Here is a 19148-nt window from a genome sequence, read left to right on the forward strand (position 1 = left end):
GTCACCCCGCCCCCTTTTGGAAAGCCCTCTTTTAGAAAACTGGCGTAAAAAGGTTAATACATTTCCCCATAAGCTTTAAAAATTACCATTATGTGTTTCTAAGAAGTGTTTTTCTGCATCGGGAGGCATTAGTGTTTTTTTGTTTTTGTATCTGAAATGTGTTCTACAATGCGCGTTTTGAACTTTCTAATCGTGCGCCCTACAGATGTAGCCGGCTTTATCTTGACTTTCAACGCATTAAATACACAGTGTCAGTTTTTTTTCAATGACTTTTTAATGACTTTTGTTGTGTGATATCTCGCTGCAGCAAGTTATCCGAGACAAGATAAAGATGGCTACATCCGTACATACACGCGATCACATTGTTTGCATTTAATGGCATAAATGACATGATGCTTAGTACAGTTTTTATAAACGCATCAATATCGTAAGTACTTTTTAAAAAATAAAAAACTTTTTGGGAAAGTCAAGTTTTGTTGTTAGTGACACTGTAGAAAAGACTTGTGACAACATGTAACTAATCTCATCCTCTAGGTGACCCAAGGGCTGCCTTTACCCACAATTTCTCCAAACTTTTGGCTCTATGCCAAAGAAGAAACTGGTAATTGATCTCTCGTGCTTCAGTATTTATTATTAAACAAGATGGATTCTTGTGTCCTTTGTTTTGATGCCCTTCTTAACCTCTTAACGCCGAAGGACAGATATATCCGTCCTCTGCAGCTGGTAGTTGGCGCAGGAGGACGGATATATCCGTCCTGTGATGGCGCGGGTACTGAGACTGTAGCCACACGATCAGCGGCAGGAGCACGGCTGTTATACACAGCCTGGCTCCTGCTGCAACTGCCGGAATCGAAGCACGCTCCGATTCCGGCAGTTAACCCATTAAATGTCGCTGTCAATAGTGACAGCGACATCTAATGTGTTTGACAGAGGGAGGGAGCTCCCTCTGTCACCCCATTGGCGCACCCGCAAAGAAATCGCGGGTCGCCGTCGGCTTTCCATGGCAGCCGGGGGCCTAACAAAGACCCCCAGGTCTGCCTTCAGCAAATGCCTGTTAGGCCATGCGAGAGGCATGACCTAATAGATTGCCTGTCAGTTTTACACTGACAGGCAATATTTGCTTTGGTATACTAAGTATACCAAAGCATTATATATGCGATCAGCAGATCGCATTGTGAAGTCCCCTGGTGGGACAAAAAAAAAAAATGTGAATCGGTTGAATAAAGTTTGTGAAAAAAAAAAAATTACAGTCAAAATCAGATAAAACTACTTTTTTTGCCCAAAAAGTGGTTTTATTTAGTAAAAGTGTCAAAACAAATAATACATGCACATATATGTTATCCCCGCGATCGTAACGACTTCAACAATAAAATGAACACATTAATTAAACCTCCGGATGAACGGCGTCCAAAAAAACCGCAAAAAACAACGGCAAAATTCTCTCTTTTCTCCCATTCCCCCCATAAAAAAATGTAATAAAAGTTAATCTATAAGTCCTATGTACTCCAAAATAGTACTAATGAAAACTACACATTGGCCTGCAAAAATCAAGCCCACATACGGCCACATTGAAGGAAAAAAAAATAATGACGTCTCTTGGAATGCGGTGATGCAAAAATAAGTAATTTTTTTCTAAAAGGCTTTTTATTGTGCAAACGTAGGAAAACATATAAAACCTTTACATATTTGGTATCCCCGTAATTGTGCCAACCCATAGAATAAAGTTAACATGTTATTTACGCTGCATAGTAAACGGCGTAAATTTATAACGTGAAAATCAATGCTGGAATAGCTGCTTATTTTCAATTCTCTCCTAAAATAAAGTTAATAAAAGTTAATCAATATATTATAAGCATCTAAAAATGGTACAAGTACAAAATACAACTCGTCCCACAAAAAACAAGCCCAAATACGGCTATGTCGACGGAATAAAAAAAAAGTTACGACTCTTGTAATGCAACCGTGAAAAAACAAGACATAATTCTTGGTCATTAACGCGCAAAATGGCCTGGTCATTAACGGGTTAACATTCATTGTTAATATCCTGTAAAATGTAATCCACGGTCAATATTTATACATTGGTTGTGAAATGTCTTGTCATTTGAGCAGGCTATCCTAGATCTTATAAATTCCCCTGTAGGTATTGCCTAGATGGTGTGAGCTGGGTGACTGTAGTGCCCGAAGAGGGTTCACAAAATGTTTCCTTTTCTGTATTACAATTCCCCTGTAACGTAATCTCAAAGAAGGTAACAGAATCCATGGATGCCGAGCCTGTAACATTGTAAATTAAATATATTGGTATTATTGTATTCCATAAATGGTGGTACAGACACCACATCATGACCCATAAACAAAAAAAAGATCGTCGATGTAGCGTCCATCCCACACAATCCACTCGTAAAAGGGATTATTGGCTGAAAAAATGTTGTTCTCCCACCATGTCATAAACAAATTGTCCATGGAGAGGGAGAATTTTGACCCCATCAGGGCGTCTTCTGTTTGCAATAAAATAAAACTATCAAGGCAGAAAAAATTATGTGAGCGCAGATACTCCACTGACATTAAAAGAAATTCTTGTAGACATTTGGAATACCTGGTATATTTCCTCAAATGGAATTCCACTGCCTTGATTGCCGGAATATGTGGTATGCAGGTAGGGCCACAATCAGAAATTTCTGGGCCTCATACAGTCAGTGGAATTCCATTTGAGGACATACATCTTGGTCCCCCATTATTAGGGGATTTGGAGAGGTGGCAACGGAAAGTCGTGGGATGGGAGCAGGACGCAAAGTGTCAGGGACTCTGTGAGCGGGCGGAGGAGTAGGCTAAGAGAACGGGAGGTGGCCGAGGCGGGAGTTGGGCCGGAGTGGATATGACGCTTGACCAGCATCTGGGGTGGGGAAAGGGAGGGAGACCGGTGGGAAGGTGGGAGAGAAGGGGCAACATAAAAAAAATAATTAAACTGAATCTACTGCTTTAAAACAGAGTCACTCACCAAGTTGCAGAACTGGCCGCCGCTTCTGGCCTCTGCATGGGTCCCATTCCTTTCTACAAACCAATTACCGCTGATCATAACCTTGATGAGCGGTGGCTGCCCACTTTATTTTACTTCTGTGGCCAGGCCCCTGACAGTAGTACCAGCAGGCCGGTTTGCAGGGGTATTAGCCAACTACGTCACAGATAACCCAAGACCATGCAAAGTTATGGATTTTTGGCATCCCATGGAATATGGGAACAATAGGGAATTCTATCAGTAAGTATTCTGCCTGTTTCTTGGCTAATACTCCTAATCCAATTCATTCTTCTAGCAGATTTTTTAAAGATTCTTTACATGTGGTGCTTGGTTTCACCACAAGTTTGCGATATGTTGATTCATTGTCTAAAATGGTATGAACGTGTCTGGGATATAAACAGGAATCTAGAACAACTCCTGCTCCGTGCACTCCTAAGATTTGGAGGACACAGTTATACGCTGGATATATGGTGAGCACCTCTGTGTTTTCACCTTTAGCCCTTATGTGTATGTATGAACCTTTTAGATGGTTAATCTTTACCCGCTAAGGTGGGAGGGTTGGTTCCAATGCCTAGTTATGGTGGTGTCTGTAGACTGGAGTATAGTGTCTGAGGAAGTAAAGATCCTTTTAGACGGCCCGACACTGACCATTAAAACAAGCGCCGATTGATGATATCGTCGGTAATGTGTGTGGGGGGGCAAACAAACGTTACTACACCCAGACACCGCACCGATACACCAGTCCAGCTGTCTCCGGGCACTGGACAATATTGCCGGAAGCAGATGGCTCCGACTACTGCATAGCGGCCGTTCGGCAGAACTGCAGCTCAGCCTCTATTCTTTGACCTGAGCCATCTGCTTCCGGCAGTGTTGTTCGGTGCCCGGAGGCAGCTGGAGTGGCGGATCGGTGCGAGGTCCGGGTGTCGGGCATGCATGGAAAACCCCTTTAATACTGGCGTTTCATACACCAGTCCTATTAAACAGTTTGCTGGAGTAAGATGCAACACATTTATTAACAGGCGAACGACTCTTAATAAATGTGTCGCATCTTTTAGCTGCAACGCGGCCTGTCATCAGTACTTTCTACGTGCTGCGGCATGCTGTAAGAGCCTGAGGGGATCCGGGAGGGAGTATCGCAGTGGTGAGGTAAGTACATTTTTAAAATCTATTTTATTGTCTGATTGGGGGGGCATAAAGTCTGATTGGGGGGAGGTATGGGTCTGGCACCGACCTTTGCCTTGTTACGCCCCCCAGAGATAAATCTGCGCCGCACTATACATATAGATTTCTGCTATAATTTACATCAGTTACTGGCGTAAATTATAGTAAAATTGTTGGCCATTTCTGCTAAGCCCCGCCCATTGTTTGCCCCCCAAAATTTTGACTTTTGTGAATTTTCTACGCTAGTAAACTGTTGTAGAAAGGTTAATATATTCCCACCAAAGGCTACAGACCGTAATACAATATATTTTTTTTTCGTTATCAAAATTTTTTATTAGAAATTAAACAGAGCAGATAAAACATTTTCACAAAACTGCAAAAGTTTGCACGCAGTGCAATACAATAAAGTCAAACTGTAGAAATTGTTACAGAGATATATGAACAATGGTAGGAGGTAGCCTCCCAAACAGAGAAGTAATAGGAAGTAAATAATAAAATCTAATGGTAAGTAACAGTCCCATAACCATAGCAGAAGTAGTGCAATATTTAGGGATACCAGTCCCAACACAAATAGCAATGACGGTTAGGTGCAGATTTGAACCCCTTAATGGCAGAGCGGGGAGATACCTCCCCGCTCTGCCGTAGTGTTCAGTCGCGTCCCGCTGTAGCAGCCATAGCGGCTGCTAGCGGAGCCTCCGGCCATGGTGGGGGCCCCCTCATGCCGCGGGCCCCGTAGCAGCCGCTACTGCTGCTACGGCGGTAGTTACGCCACTGGGGAGCACTACACTGGATGCACACGGTAAAGGGAGGGTATTCTGCCATCTGTGCCGTGCCCCCCCCCGACTGTGCCGGGTACTCGCTGCTCTCCGCTCTTATGGGCACCGTCCCTGTCCTCGCTCCTATACCGCAACACACCCGTCACTACACACGAGGCGGGTCTCCTCCGCACCCTTCCAATGGGTGACTACCCTCCTCCCTATCACCGCCCCGGGTTTCCGGCGGAGACTAGAGCCGGCCCTGCCTCCTGCTACACAGCAAGCCGGAGACTGAGGGGTGATGCGGCCGGACACTGAACAGCTGGACCCGGGTAAGAGAATAATGGATGAAGGGATCACAGCCATGATACATCCTCATAGCGTCAACAGTGTCGCTGTATTTATTCATTTGCAACTTGTGGCTGTCAGACTGTGGCAAAACTACAACTCCCAGCGTGCTCTGACAGCCGAAGGCTGAGAGTTGTAGTTTCAGGTTGCGGAGTACAGGATTATTTATTTTTTTTGGGGGGGGGGGGGTTGATTTATAACTGATGCAATGTAAAAGTGTAGTTGCCCATAGCAACCAATCGGATTCCAGCTCTTATTTTTCAGAGAGGCTTTGGAAAATGAAAACAGCAACCTGATTGGTTGCTAAGGACAATTACTCCACTTTTCTGTTGCAGCAGTTTGGATAAATCCTTAATATTGTCTCCACTTGTGCGCCCTGCAATGGGGACTACAAATCTCAGCAGATCCTGCAGGTCTCTTTGAACTAGATTTTTTTTACCAGAGAATTAAAAAGTGCATCACTCAGTAGTGTTATATAGATGGGTACAAGTGCGGAAAGTGACGATACAGCATCGTTTATGGCGAGTAATAATGTTAATGATGAAGTTTTCTGTGTTGTTTATAAGACATGTTTGACAAGTGTCTCTAGATAACATGTGCCACGCTAGTGCAAAACCCAGAGGTGTTCCGTTTCTACGTAAAAAAAACTCCCCGTAAAAAAGAAGTGCATGTCATTTCTTGAGCCGTTTTTCATTCTCAATAGAAAAACTGCTCCAAAAAACGCCTTGAAAACGTTTCTGGTTTAAAAAACGGCTGAAAATCAGTGGGTGTTTTCTCTTGAAAACAGCCCCGTATTTTACAGCCGTATTTTGTTTAGCGTGTGAACGTAGCCTCCGGGTATGTTCACATGCAGAATCAAAAACAGCTGAAAATGACGGAGCTCAAGAAGTGACAGCTCAGGCTAAGTTCACACGCTTAACAAAAAACGGCTGTAATATACGGAGCTGTTTTCAAGGGAAAACTGCCTCTGATTTTCAGTCGTTTTTTATGCATCAAGCGTTATTTGATGCGTTTATTGCGGCCGTTTTTTGGAGCGGTTTTTCTATTGACCCAATGAAAAACTGCTCAAGAAGTAACATCCCCTTCTTTTTTACAGGGCGTTTTTTACGTGCCGTTTTTACAAACGGTGCGTAAAAAAAACGTCCTGTGGGAACAAAAAGCTGTTTTTCCCATTGAAATCAATGGGTAGATGTTTTGAGGCATTCAGCCTCCGTATTTTCTGCTGAAAATAGGCTGTGTGAACATACCCGCATTCTTTTTACGCGCCGTTTTTTTTTACACACCATTTTTTAAAACGGCGGCATAAAAAATGCCCCGTCTGAACGAAAAGCAGTTTGTAGGGGTTTAGCTACCGTTTTTCAGGCATATTTCAAGGAATTTACACCTCAAAATATTCCCGAAAACACAGTGTGTGAACATATCCTTAACACTTGAAAATGGGTACCCCCCCCCCCCCTTAACCATGGCCAAAGAATGTCAGAAGTGACTTGGCTAATTTTCTATTAACTTCCGCATTATAGTTTTTTATTGGCCTCAAGATATAAAGGTAACCCACCAGACAATTGTGTCCCAACCCCTCCTCAGAGGGAGGGAGCCATTGGTCTAGCTGCTCGAACCCCCAGCGATCAGCTGTTATGTCTGGGGGGAGTTGTGGGACAGCCGCATGTTTTACCTACGGAGAATGTAGTAATATATGGCGGCAATTGAAATGTATAGGATAGTTATCAGAATAGCTGGAATGTAATACCACATTCTCCCTGTAGTGGCTGCTGCAGGAAAAATGAGTAGCCGATCGTAAACTAGCTGAATGTGACTGGGGTCCCTGGAGACGGACCCATGGCGATCGCTGGATTACCGCCGTGGCTCTCATAATACAGGGGATTGACTGTGATGAGACAATTTTATAAATACTGTATCAAGGAGTTCTAAGTTAATAGAAGATTAACCTCCTCTCAGGACCCGCATCTATTAGCCAGAGTTGAGCGACTGCAGAGAGCGTTTCTAGGTCTGGAGGACCCAGCACGTTCCTGCATTACACAGACAGCTCATTGACTTCAATGGAAACTGTGTAATGCCTCATTTCTCCAGTGGTGGTGCTGCAGGGAAATTGAACACTTCCTGACCGTTTCCCACAAGATTTGAGCAGGTCGCTGGGGGTATCATGTCATCAGACTATCATCAGGGAACCTTTATTTTCCATTTGTGTATTCTTCATTTTTTCTTAATGTTTTGCGTTGTTTTATTTCTAGAAGCTGAGCGCTGTCATGGTCTATACAATCTCTGGACTATTACTACACATAGTAAACCTTGCTGCTCAAAGCCTGATTGTCTCTGCAGACCAGAATGTCTCTTCCCTGTTTTATCAGAAGATCAATCTACCAGCCGGGCACTTACCCTACTTCTTGCACAATAACCAGGATATGGCCAGATCCTGCAGTCAAGACCCCCACTGTCCTTTTAGAGTAAGTCCTACCATACCTAAGCCTAAGACCTTATTCACACGACAGGGTTTTCCGGCCGTTACACGGCCGCAGTAGGAACAATAGACCCCTAATGGGTCTATTCACACGACCGATTTTTTGCCGGCCGTCAAAAAATCGGACATACCCTATTTTCGGCCGTTCACCCGGCTCCCATAGAAGTCTATGTAGCCGGGTTATACATGGCCATCACTTGAATGTGCTACAAGTGACGGCCGTGTCTTCCGTTGCTCGCTCTCTCGTCCTTCTGCATGTGAGGTTTTTTTTTTTGCTTCCTGTAGGAGCGGAATCCCCAATCCCCGGCCACAGCTTCGGAAACGTTGTGGCCGGGGATTGGGGATTCTGCTCCAGGAGCAGTCCGTGATTTCACTGTGTCCATATATGGACATAGTGACGCCACAGACTTCTGAAGCGGAATCCCCTGCGATGTGGTCGGGGATTCCGATCCAGGAGAAGTCCCTCACTTCACTGTCCATATATGGACAGTGAAGTGAGGGACATCTCCTGGAGCCGTCCCCTACATGAAAGTAGGGGGGGTGCCATCTATGGGGGGTGACTATATGTACAAGGGGGCATTACTTACAGGGGGGCTGTGTGGCATTACCGACAGGGGGGCTGTGTGGCACTGCCGACAGGGGGTCTGTGTGGCACTGCCGACAGGGGGGTTGTGTGGCACTGCCGACAGGGGGGTTGTGTGGCACTGCCGACAGGGGGGTTGTGTGGCACTGCCGACAGGGGGGCTGTGTGGCATTGCTTACAGGAGGGCTGTGTGGCATTACCTACAGGGGGCTGTGTGGCACTAGCTACAAGGGTGTCTGTGTGGCATTACCTACAGAGGGAAGTGTGTGGCAAAAAAATTACAAATTAAATTCATCCGATTTTAAAACGGACAGGGAATAAAACGGATACAAAATCGGCTGTTAAAAATGGCAACACGGCTCGGAACGGAACCCCTCAACAGAAAGCAACGCTGATGTGAACAGGCCTAACTGTTCTGTTGAGAAACAGGGATTGGGTATCTTTCAATCCTTTGTTCCTTGGAGATAAACAGTATAGTAAACGGTTGTTTAGTTGCCGCTTATCTCTTTTCCCTATAGCAGTAAACATGCACCTGTGGCTGTTTCAGCATCCAAGGTTATGGAGCAGTCGGGGGAGTTCGCTGTCCCATACATGACGCCATTTGTGCTTTATGTGGTCTGTATACAGATGTAGCCGTCTTTATCTTCACTTTTAACGCGTTAAATACAGTGGCAAGACAGTTTAAGGGTATGTTCACACGATTAACAAAATACGTCTGAAAATACGGAGCTGTTTTCAAGGGAAAACAGCCCCTGACTTTCAATTTTTTTTTGAGCAACTCGCGTTTTTCGCTGCATTTTCTATGGCCGTTTTTGGAGCTTTTTTCAATAGAGACTATGAGAAAACGGCTCCAAAAACGTCCCAAGAAGTGTCCTGCACTTCTTTTGACGAGCCGTCATTTTACGCGCCGTAAGATGACAGCTCGTCTGCACAGAACATCATAAGACCCATTGCAAGCAATCGGCAGATGTTTGCCGACGTATTGGAGCCGTCTTTTCAGGCGTAATTCGTAAAACGCCTCCATTACGTCTGAAAAGAGGTCGTGTGCACATACCCTTACTTTACCTTTTCAATGGCTTTTGTTGTGTGAGCTCACACTGCAGCAAGTTATCAGTCAAGATAAACGTGGCTACATCTGTACATAGTGGAGAACATGTAAAAAGGCTTCTTACAGGTAATGTGTGCTTGTAGACAAGGAGAGACCCGGATCCTTACAAATCAGTCTGTGATTTTTCTCTCTCAGCTCATGAAGGGTTTTGTACCTTTTAGGGCATGACCACACATGGCGGAATTCCTCCGCAACTGTCCGCATCAATGCCGCACAGAATCTGCGTTGCAGATTCTGCAGCGGATCTGCACAAAATGTGCAGAAAATTGATGCGGACTGGCCGCTGCGGACTGCAGGAAAAGTGCTTCTCTTCTCCCTATTCAGTGCAGGATAGAGAGAAGGGACAGCACTTTCCCTAGTGAAAGTCAAAGAAATTCATACTTACCGCCCGTTGTCTTGGTGACGCGTCCCTCTTTCGGCATCCGGCCCGACCTCCCTGGATGACGCTCCAGTCCATGTGACCGCTGCAGCCTGTGCTTGGCCTGTGATTGGCTGCAGCCGTCACTTACACTGAAACGTCATCCTGGGAGGCCGGACTGGAGACAGACGCAGGGAGTTCTCGGTAAGTATGAACTTATATGTTTTTTTACAGATACATGTATATTGAGATCGGTAGTCACTGTCCCGGGTGCAGAAACAGTTACTGCCGATCGCGTAACTCTTTCAGCACCCTGGACAGTGACTATTTACAGACGTCTCCTAGCAACGCTCCCGTCATTACGGGAGCCCCATTGACTTCCTCAGTCTGGCTGTAGACCTAGAAATACATAGGTCCAGCCAGAATGAAGAAATGTCATGGTAGTAAAAACAATACGCTCCGCAGCACACATAAGATCTGCGGACTTCATTGCGGAATTTTGACTCTCCATTGAAGTCAATGGAGAAATTCCGCCATGAGTCCGCAACCAGTCCGCCACTGCTCCGCAACAGACAGAGCATGCTGCGGACACCAAATTCCGCTCCGCAGCCTATGCTCCGCAGCGGAATTGTACGCATCGTGTAAACGAACACTGCTAAATTAAAGTGAAAGTCAATGGAGAAACGGCTCCGCTGCGGATTAACGCTGCGGAGTGTCCGCAGCGGAATTTAAGTGAAATTCCGCTATGTGTGAACCCGCCCTTAGGAATTCCTGACACAACTAGATTCCTGCTGGAGTTATGAGAAGTCGTGCAGGAAGGAGCGCAGGTTCAGTTATCCGGTCTGTGACCAGGTCGACGCTGGTTGGTATATGCTTGTTTTACATCCTAAGGCTCAATGCACACGACCGTACATTTCATCCGTAATTACGGACCCATTCATTTCTATGGCCGACGGACACCTTCCCATATATTTACGGGACAATGTCCGTGCCGTAGAAACCTTCCATAAAACATAGGACATGTCCTATTTTTTTATTTTACGTACCGTGCTCCCATACTTTATAATGGACCACGGCCTGCAAATTTCAGACCGTGATTACGGGCACGGTCATGTACATGGGGCCCGAGACACTATTTTATAACTTTTGTTTCATTAGTAACATGTAATAAAAATGATCTCTAGAATCTCTTCATTTTCAACTAAAGGTCTGGATACTGGAATCTTAAAGGGCAATACTACCCCAGTTCTACATGGATACAGTCAGCCTAAATATCTGTATCGGGGGTGTACACATGATTTTGTAAAGGAGGGGGGATTTTTACATGTTACGCGGAGCGCGCAGACACTTGATAGACACAAGAAAATCCCAGTCACATGGTGCAGGATATATTTATCATATTACTCTATAATGATTGCCCCAAAGCCATAGGAAAACTGCATTTTGGCGACAGACGCACTTTAGAAATATATAATCTCGCTATACAGCACACAAATAAATCAGTAAGAGCTAGAGTGCCCATGATGGTAGCGCCATCAATGCCAGATTAGTGCCACCTATACAATGTAGTACCATGCAGAGTGCCACTCATACACAATAGGGTCTGCAGAATATAGCCGTATAATCTGTGGTGGTCTTGGGCAGTAATGGCTACATTCCGGGTGATCTACGGTGGTGACGTAACTGTGTCACTACCATTTTGTGTTACATTTTACCCATGCACAGTAAGACCAAGTTCACATGGAGTTTTTTGGCGCGGTTTTTGACGCAGAAACCGCTTCGGAAAACGCCTCCCATTGATTTTAATGGGAGAGCAGAAAAAAGCGCTCTCGGGAAAAAGAACCGTCATGCCCTTTCTTTAGGCGTTTCCATCTCTGACCTCCCATTGACATCATGGCGCTTAATGGCCGCGGCCGAAAAACGCAGCAAAAACTGCGGCAAGTGTTATGCTGGCACGTCAAAATCTGCCTCAAATTTTCAGAAGGAATTTTGAGGCAGATTTTTCCACCTGCAAAAAAAACTCTGTGTGAACAGGGCCTTCTAGGTAGAAATCTGTCAATCAGCGGCGAGTGGGCGGAGGTAGCAGCAGCTCGTAAATAATGGTGTCTTTTCTATAGCGGTGGTGAAGTTCTTAAAAACAGCTTCACTTTAGCAAATAAGTGACAGACAGCAGAAATCAGTGTGTCTGTCAGTACATTATGATGCCCTAAGTGAGCAGCATAATGTAGATGACAGGTTCCCTTTAAATGATAACATTCTGGCTGCTTTCAGCTGCCACTAGAGGGAGCTCACGGTGTACAAATTTATAAAGCTCCTATTGAAGTCATTGGGAACTGTATGATTACAACTGCATCAAGCTCCCCCTGGTGGCAACTTCTGTAATCATTCAGGAGAGACTGAGACAGTGAAAGGTCTATATGGCAAGTTATTCTCCAGCCCTCTGGGCATCTTGTGGTCATTATTGCAGCCATTAATACAGCGTTTATAGGGTCGCTAGAAGATGCTCAGTAGAGATGTTGGTGCAGATATCTTGGCATGTAAGAAATATGTATAACAAGTAATGACTCCAGCCGTTATTCCATGATTAATGTGATCTTGTTCCCCTAGGGCAAAGAACTTGGAAGGCGCTCAAGAAGTATTTTGGAGACAGGCAGACTTTGGTTACGTTATGGAGCGTTTGGCTGAAGCACAAGTCTTCTGTCATCCACGTGAGCAGGTCGGTCTGTCTTGTGCGTTGCTTCTTCTGACTGGTAATCCAGATTGTCTGACATGTCTCTTTATTACAGGGAGACTCTCTCTTGGCCTGTTCCCGCCACCTCCTGCACTGCCGAGCCACCAACCTTTATTTGGACTTACGAAATCCTAGACAACCACAAGACAGGTCTGTAGTGCTTCATATTGAACTATTGGTCCAGTTGACAATAATATTAAAAATAATATTTAAACACATTGAAGGGGATGTCTGTTTTAAAAAAAATATATATATATTTTTTTTTAATTACTTTATTAGGGAATTCTGAGTTATTGGTGTAGTCCCTCATTCAGGATCCTCGTCTATTAGCCAGAGCGTTAAGGGGCTTCAAAGAGCGTCCCTCACTGGAGGACCCAGCACAACAACGCATTTCACGGACAGACCATTTATTTAATTGGGAACTGTGTAATGCTTCATTTCTCCTGTGGTGGCGCTGCAGGGAAAAGGAACACTCTCCTCCAGGTTCCCTCTCGGATTACAGCTATCTGGGGGTGCTGCCACTGGACGCCCCGTAATCCGCTTATTCACTTTGGTCCCTTGGCGTTCTCCAAAGCAACCCCTTTCTAAATAGGGTTTCCAGTTTTCTATAAAAATCTCATTCACTGTATAATTAAAAGTTATGTAACCTAACAATGTGTTCAGTGCCTCAATTTCTTACCATTTTTAAGATCTGTGATTGCTGTCACTGAATGGCAAAAAAAGATACATAGCCCGTTAATGGTTTATTCACACACGTCAGATTTTTTGCAAGCCCCATTCACATGAACGGGACATTGTCAGAAATTTCTACAACAAATCTGCCATGTGTGAATATATCCCCTCAGCCTATCCGTGCCCCCTCTATTAATGATCCATGAATGTGTGTGCAGGGCGTGATCAAGACAGATTCAGCCTCTGATTATAAGCAATATTTCCAATTACTTTAAGCAAGCAGAGATCTTAAATGGTAGGTGGTTAAAACATAAAGTATAATAGATTGTTTTTAACTTTTCATTATAAATGTAATTGCCCAATGATCTCTGTAGTATGGAGACTAAACATGCCGATCCTCTGTTCTCCTGGGGGATAAGCCGCTGTTAGAGAGATCTTGCCGCGGTTTCTTCCCCCTCTCCCCATTTAAATAAACCGGCACAAAAATCATTTTATAGTGGGATCAGGTGAAATAGCTGTTGGCCAAACAAACACTCTGCCAACATCTATTGCATATGTATGGCCAGCTTTATGCCTCCATAACAGGTCAAGCTTCAGTTCCCCCATAACTGTGCCCGCAGCAGCGCCCATACACTTGCATTATTCACAAGTCTGAGCTGCTCTGTCTTCACATGACAATTAGCGATTACCACTCACGGATTAGGAACTGGTCCGCGCAACAGGATCGATTCTTCATCAGTTGTTTCTACCGGGACAGCAGTGTGGTATCTGGGAATGAAGGGCAGGGCCGATTCTAGCTTTTCTGCTGCCTGAGGCGAAAATGGAAATGGCGCCCGCCCCCCCCCCCCCTCCACAAAAAAAAAAAAAAAAAATTGTAAGTAAGAAACAACTTGGAAAACGAAACAAGAAAATTAAAGCTGTGTGAACAAAAAAATACATTGGGGCCTGTTCACATCACCGTTCGCTTCCGTTCCGAGGTTCTGTCGGGTGAACCCCGCAACAGAAAAGTGAAAGTGACAGCACAGCTTCCGTTCGTCACCATTCCGGCTGGTTTCCGGTTTTCCGACGGAATCAATAGCGGAGTCGACTACGGAACGGAATCGAACGGTGATGTGAACAGGCCCTTATTGAACATCATTGTTATAAACTGCAAGGTCTCATAATGCTACAGGCAATTGTGTAGTAAATATCCCTATATTGCCCCAGCTATAAATACTAGTAAAATGACCAGGGCAACGTGTATCCAAAATTCAAACACAAAAATGAAAGAACAATGTCAGTGTTCAAACTTGTGTCAGGGCTCCTTTAATGGCTCTTTACAGTCAGTATAGTAACACATGCGGCACTTTACAGTCAGTATAGTAACACATGCGGCACTTTACAGTCAGTATAGTAACACATGCAGCACTTTACAGTCAGTATAGTAACACATGCGGCACTTTACAGTCAGTATAGTAACACATGCGGCACTTTACAGTCAGTATAGTAACACATGCGGCACTTTACAGTCAGTATAGTAACACATGCGGCACTTTACAGTCAGTATAGTAACACATGCTGCACTTTACAGTCAGTATAGTAACACATGCGGCACTTTACAGTCAGTATAGTAACACACGCTGCACTTTACAGTCAGTATAGTAAAGCATGCTGCTCTTTACAGTCAGTATAGTAACACACGCTGCACTTTACAGTCAGTATAGTAACGCATGCTGCACTTTACAGTCAGTATAGTAACACATGCGGCACTTTATAGTCAGTATAGTAACACATGCGCCACTTTACAGTGAGTATAGTAACACATGCTGCACTTTACCGTCAGTATAGTAACACACGCGGCACTTTACAGTCAGTATAAAAACGCACGCTGCACTTTACAGTCAGTATAGTAACACATGCGGCACTTTACAGTCAGTATAGTAACGCACGCTGCACTTTACAGTCAGTATAGTAACACATGCGGTACTTTACAGTCAGTATAGTAACACATGTGGTACTTTACAGTCAGTATAGTAACACATGCGGTACTTTACAGTCAGTATAGTAACGCATGCGGCACTTTACAGTCAGTATAGTAACGCACGCTGCACTTTACAGTCAGTATAGTAACACATGCGGCACTTTACAGTCAGTATAGTAACACATGCGGCACTTTACAGTCAGTATAGTAACACATGCGGCACTTTATAGTCAGTATAGTAACACATGCGCCACTTTACAGTGAGTATAGTAACGCATGCGGCACTTTACAGTCAGTATAGTAACACACGCGGCACTTTACAGTCAGTATAGAAACGCACGCTGCACTTTACAGTCAGTATAGTAACACATGCGGCACTTTACAGTCAGTATAGTAACGCACGCTGCACTTTACAGTCAGTATAGTAACACATGCGGTACTTTACAGTCAGTATAGTAACGCATGCGGCACTTTACAGTCAGTATAGTAACGCACGCTGCACTTTACAGTCAGTATAGTAACACATGCGGCACTTTACAGTCAGTATAGTAACGCACGCTGCACTTTACAGTCAGTATAGTAATACATGCAGCACTTTACAGTCAGTATAGTAACACATGCTGCACTTTACAGTCAGTATAGTAACACATGCGGCACTTTACAGTCAGTATAGTAACGCACGCTGCACATTACAGTCAGTATAGTAACACATGCTGCACTTTACAGTCAGTATAGTAACGCATGCGGCACTTTACAGTCAGTATAGTAACGCACGCTGCACATTACAGTCAGTATAGTAACACATGCTGCTCTTTACAGTCAGTTTAGTAATACATGCGGCACTTTACAGTCAGTATAGTAACGCATTCGGCACTTTACAGTCAGTATAGTAACACATGCGGCACTTTACAGTCAGTATAGTAACGCACGCTGCACTTTACAGTCAGTATAGTAACGCATGCGGCACTTTACAGTCAGTATAGTAACACATGCGGCACTTTACAGTCAGTATAGTAACACATGCGGCACTTTACAGTCAGTATAGTAACACATGCGGCACTTTACAGTCAGTATAGTAACACATGCTGCACTTTACAGTCAGTATAGTAACGCACGCTGCACTTTACAGTCAGTATAGTAACACATGCTGCTCTTTACAGTCAGTATAGTAACGCACGCTGCACTTTACAGTCAGTATAGTAACGCACGCGGCACTTTACAGTCAGTATAGTAACGCATGCGGCACTTTACAGTCAGTATAGTAACACATGCTGCACTTTACAGTCAGTATAGTAACGCACGCTGCACTTTACAGTTAGTATAGTAACACACGCTGCACTTTACTGTCAGTATAGTAACGCATGCTGCACTTTACAGTCAGTATAGTAACACATGCGGCACTTTACAGTCAGTATAGTAACGCACGCTGCACTTTACAGTCAGTATAGTAATGCACGCTGCACTTTACAGTCAGTATAGTAACACATGCGGCACTTTACAGTCAGTATAGTAACACATGCGGCACTTTACAGTCAGTATAGTAACACATGCGGCACTTTACAGTCAGTATAGTAACACATGCGGCACTTTACAGTCAGTATAGTAACGCATGCGGCACTTTACAGTCAGTATAGTAACGCACGCTGCACTTTACAGTCAGTATAGGAACACACGCGGCACTTTACAGTCAGTATAGTAACACATGCGGCACTTTACAGTCAGTATAGGAACACATGCGGCACTTTACAGTCAGTATAGAAACACATGCACCACTTTACAGTCAGTATAGTAACACATGCGGCACTTTACAGTCAGTATAGTAACGCACGCTGCACTTTACAGTCAGTATAGTAACGCACGCTGCACTTTACAGTCAGTATAGTAACGCACGCTGCACTTTACAGTCAGTATAGTAACGCACGCTGCTCTTTACAGTCAGTATAGTAAAGCACGCTGCACTTTACAGTCAGTATAGTAACGCACGCTGCACTTTACAGTCAGTATATTAACGCACGCTTCACTTTACTGTCAGTATAGTAACGCACGCTGCTCTTTACAGTCAGTATAGTAACACATGCTGCACTTTACAGTCAGTATAGTAACACATGCTGCACTTTACAGTCAGTATAGTAACGCACGCTGCACTTTACAGTCAGTATAGTAACGCATGCGGCACTTTACAGTCAGTATAGTAACACATGCGGCACTTTACAGTCAGTATAGTAACACATGCGGCACTTTACAGTCAGTATAATAACACATGTGGCACTTTACAGTCAGTATAGTAACACATGTGGCACTTTACAGTCTGTATAGTAACGCATGCGGCACTTTACAGTCAGTATAGTAACATATGCGGCACTTTACAGTCAGTATAGTAACGCACGCTGCACTTTACAGTCAGTATAGTAACACATGCAGCACTTTACAGTCAGTATAGTAACACATGCGGCACTTTACAGTCAGTATAGTAACACATGCGGCACTTTACAGTCAGTATAGTAACACATGCGGCACTTTACAGTCAGTATAGTAACACATGCTGCTCTTTACAGTCAGTATAGTAATGCACGCTGCACTTTACAGTCAGTATAGTAACGCACGCTGCACTTTACAGTCAGTATAGTAACGCACGCGGCACTTTACAGTCAGTATAGTAACGCATGCGGCACTTTACAGTCAGTATAGTAACACATGCTGCACTTTACAGTCAGTATAGTAACGCACGCTGCACTTTACAGTTAGTATAGTAACACACGCTGCACTTTACTGTCAGTATAGTAACGCATGCTGCACTTTACAGTCAGTATAGTAACACATGCGGCACTTTACAGTCAGTATAGTAACGCACGCTGCACTTTACAGTCAGTATAGTAATGCACGCTGCACTTTACAGTCAGTATAGTAACACATGCGGCACTTTACAGTCAGTATAGTAACACATGCGGCACTTTACAGTCAGTATAGTAACACATGCGGCACTTTACAGTCAGTATAGTAACACATGCGGCACTTTACAGTCAGTATAGTAACGCATGCGGCACTTTACAGTCAGTATAGTAACGCACGCTGCACTTTACAGTCAGTATAGGAACACACGCGGCACTTTACAGTCAGTATAGAAACAAATGCGGCACTTTACAGTCAGTATAGGAACACATGCGGCACTTTACAGTCAGTATAGAAACACATGCACCACTTTACAGTCAGTATAGTAACACATGCGGCACTTTACAGTCAGTATAGTAACGCACGCTGCACTTTACAGTCAGTATAGTAACGCACGCTGCACTTTACAGTCAGTATAGTAACGCACGCTGCACTTTACAGTCAGTATAGTAACGCACGCTGCTCTTTACAGTCAGTATAGTAAAGCACGCTGCACTTTACAGTCAGTATAGTAACGCACGCTGCACTTTACAGTCAGTATATTAACGCACGCTTCACTTTACTGTCAGTATAGTAACGCACGCTGCTCTTTACAGTCAGTATAGTAACACATGCTGCACTTTACAGTCAGTATAGTAACACATGCTGCACTTTACAGTCAGTATAGTAACGCACGCTGCACTTTACAGTCAGTATAGTAACGCATGCGGCACTTTACAGTCAGTATAGTAACACATGCGGCACTTTACAGTCAGTATAGTAACACATGCGGCACTTTACAGTCAGTATAATAACACATGTGCCACTTTACAGTCAGTATAGTAACACATGTGGCACTTTACAGTCTGTATAGTAACGCATGCGGCACTTTACAGTCAGTATAGTAACATATGCGGCACTTTACAGTCAGTATAGTAACGCACGCTGCACTTTACAGTCAGTATAGTAACACATGCAGCACTTTACAGTCAGTATAGTAACACATGCGGCACTTTACAGTCAGTATAGTAACACATGCGGCACTTTACAGTCAGTATAGTAACACATGCGGCACTTTACAGTCAGTATAGTAACACATGCTGCTCTTTACAGTC

General features: G+C 44.2%; 1 protein-coding gene across 7 annotated transcripts in view; it reads left to right on the forward strand.

The window, feature by feature from the left end:
• The window catches only part of LOC142699081 (EGF domain-specific O-linked N-acetylglucosamine transferase-like), a 51228-nt gene extending 38050 nt beyond the window's left edge, over window positions 1–13178 (forward strand). For 2 of the 7 annotated variants that reach the window (XR_012865972.1, XM_075847993.1), the window contains exons 3-5: window positions 12410–12518; window positions 12589–12683; window positions 12813–13178. Coding sequence is in view for 5 of the 7 variants with exons in the window: in XM_075847993.1 (XP_075704108.1) it covers window positions 12410–12518; window positions 12589–12683; window positions 12813–12822 (214 nt within the window). In the remaining 2 variants the exon portion in view is untranslated. Of the gene's footprint in view, window positions 1–5110; window positions 5262–5561; window positions 5691–7384; window positions 7424–7526; window positions 7740–10567; window positions 10669–12409; window positions 12519–12588; window positions 12684–12812 lie in introns of those variants that run through there. The other 5 variants (XR_012865971.1, XM_075847989.1, XM_075847990.1 and 2 more) reach the window with 5 other exon arrangements.
• Window positions 13179–19148: the final 5970 nt, after the last annotated feature.

This window comes from Rhinoderma darwinii, unplaced genomic scaffold, assembly GCF_050947455.1.
Source record: "Rhinoderma darwinii isolate aRhiDar2 unplaced genomic scaffold, aRhiDar2.hap1 Scaffold_127, whole genome shotgun sequence".
In the NCBI taxonomy this organism is placed as follows: domain Eukaryota; kingdom Metazoa; phylum Chordata; class Amphibia; order Anura; family Rhinodermatidae; genus Rhinoderma; species Rhinoderma darwinii.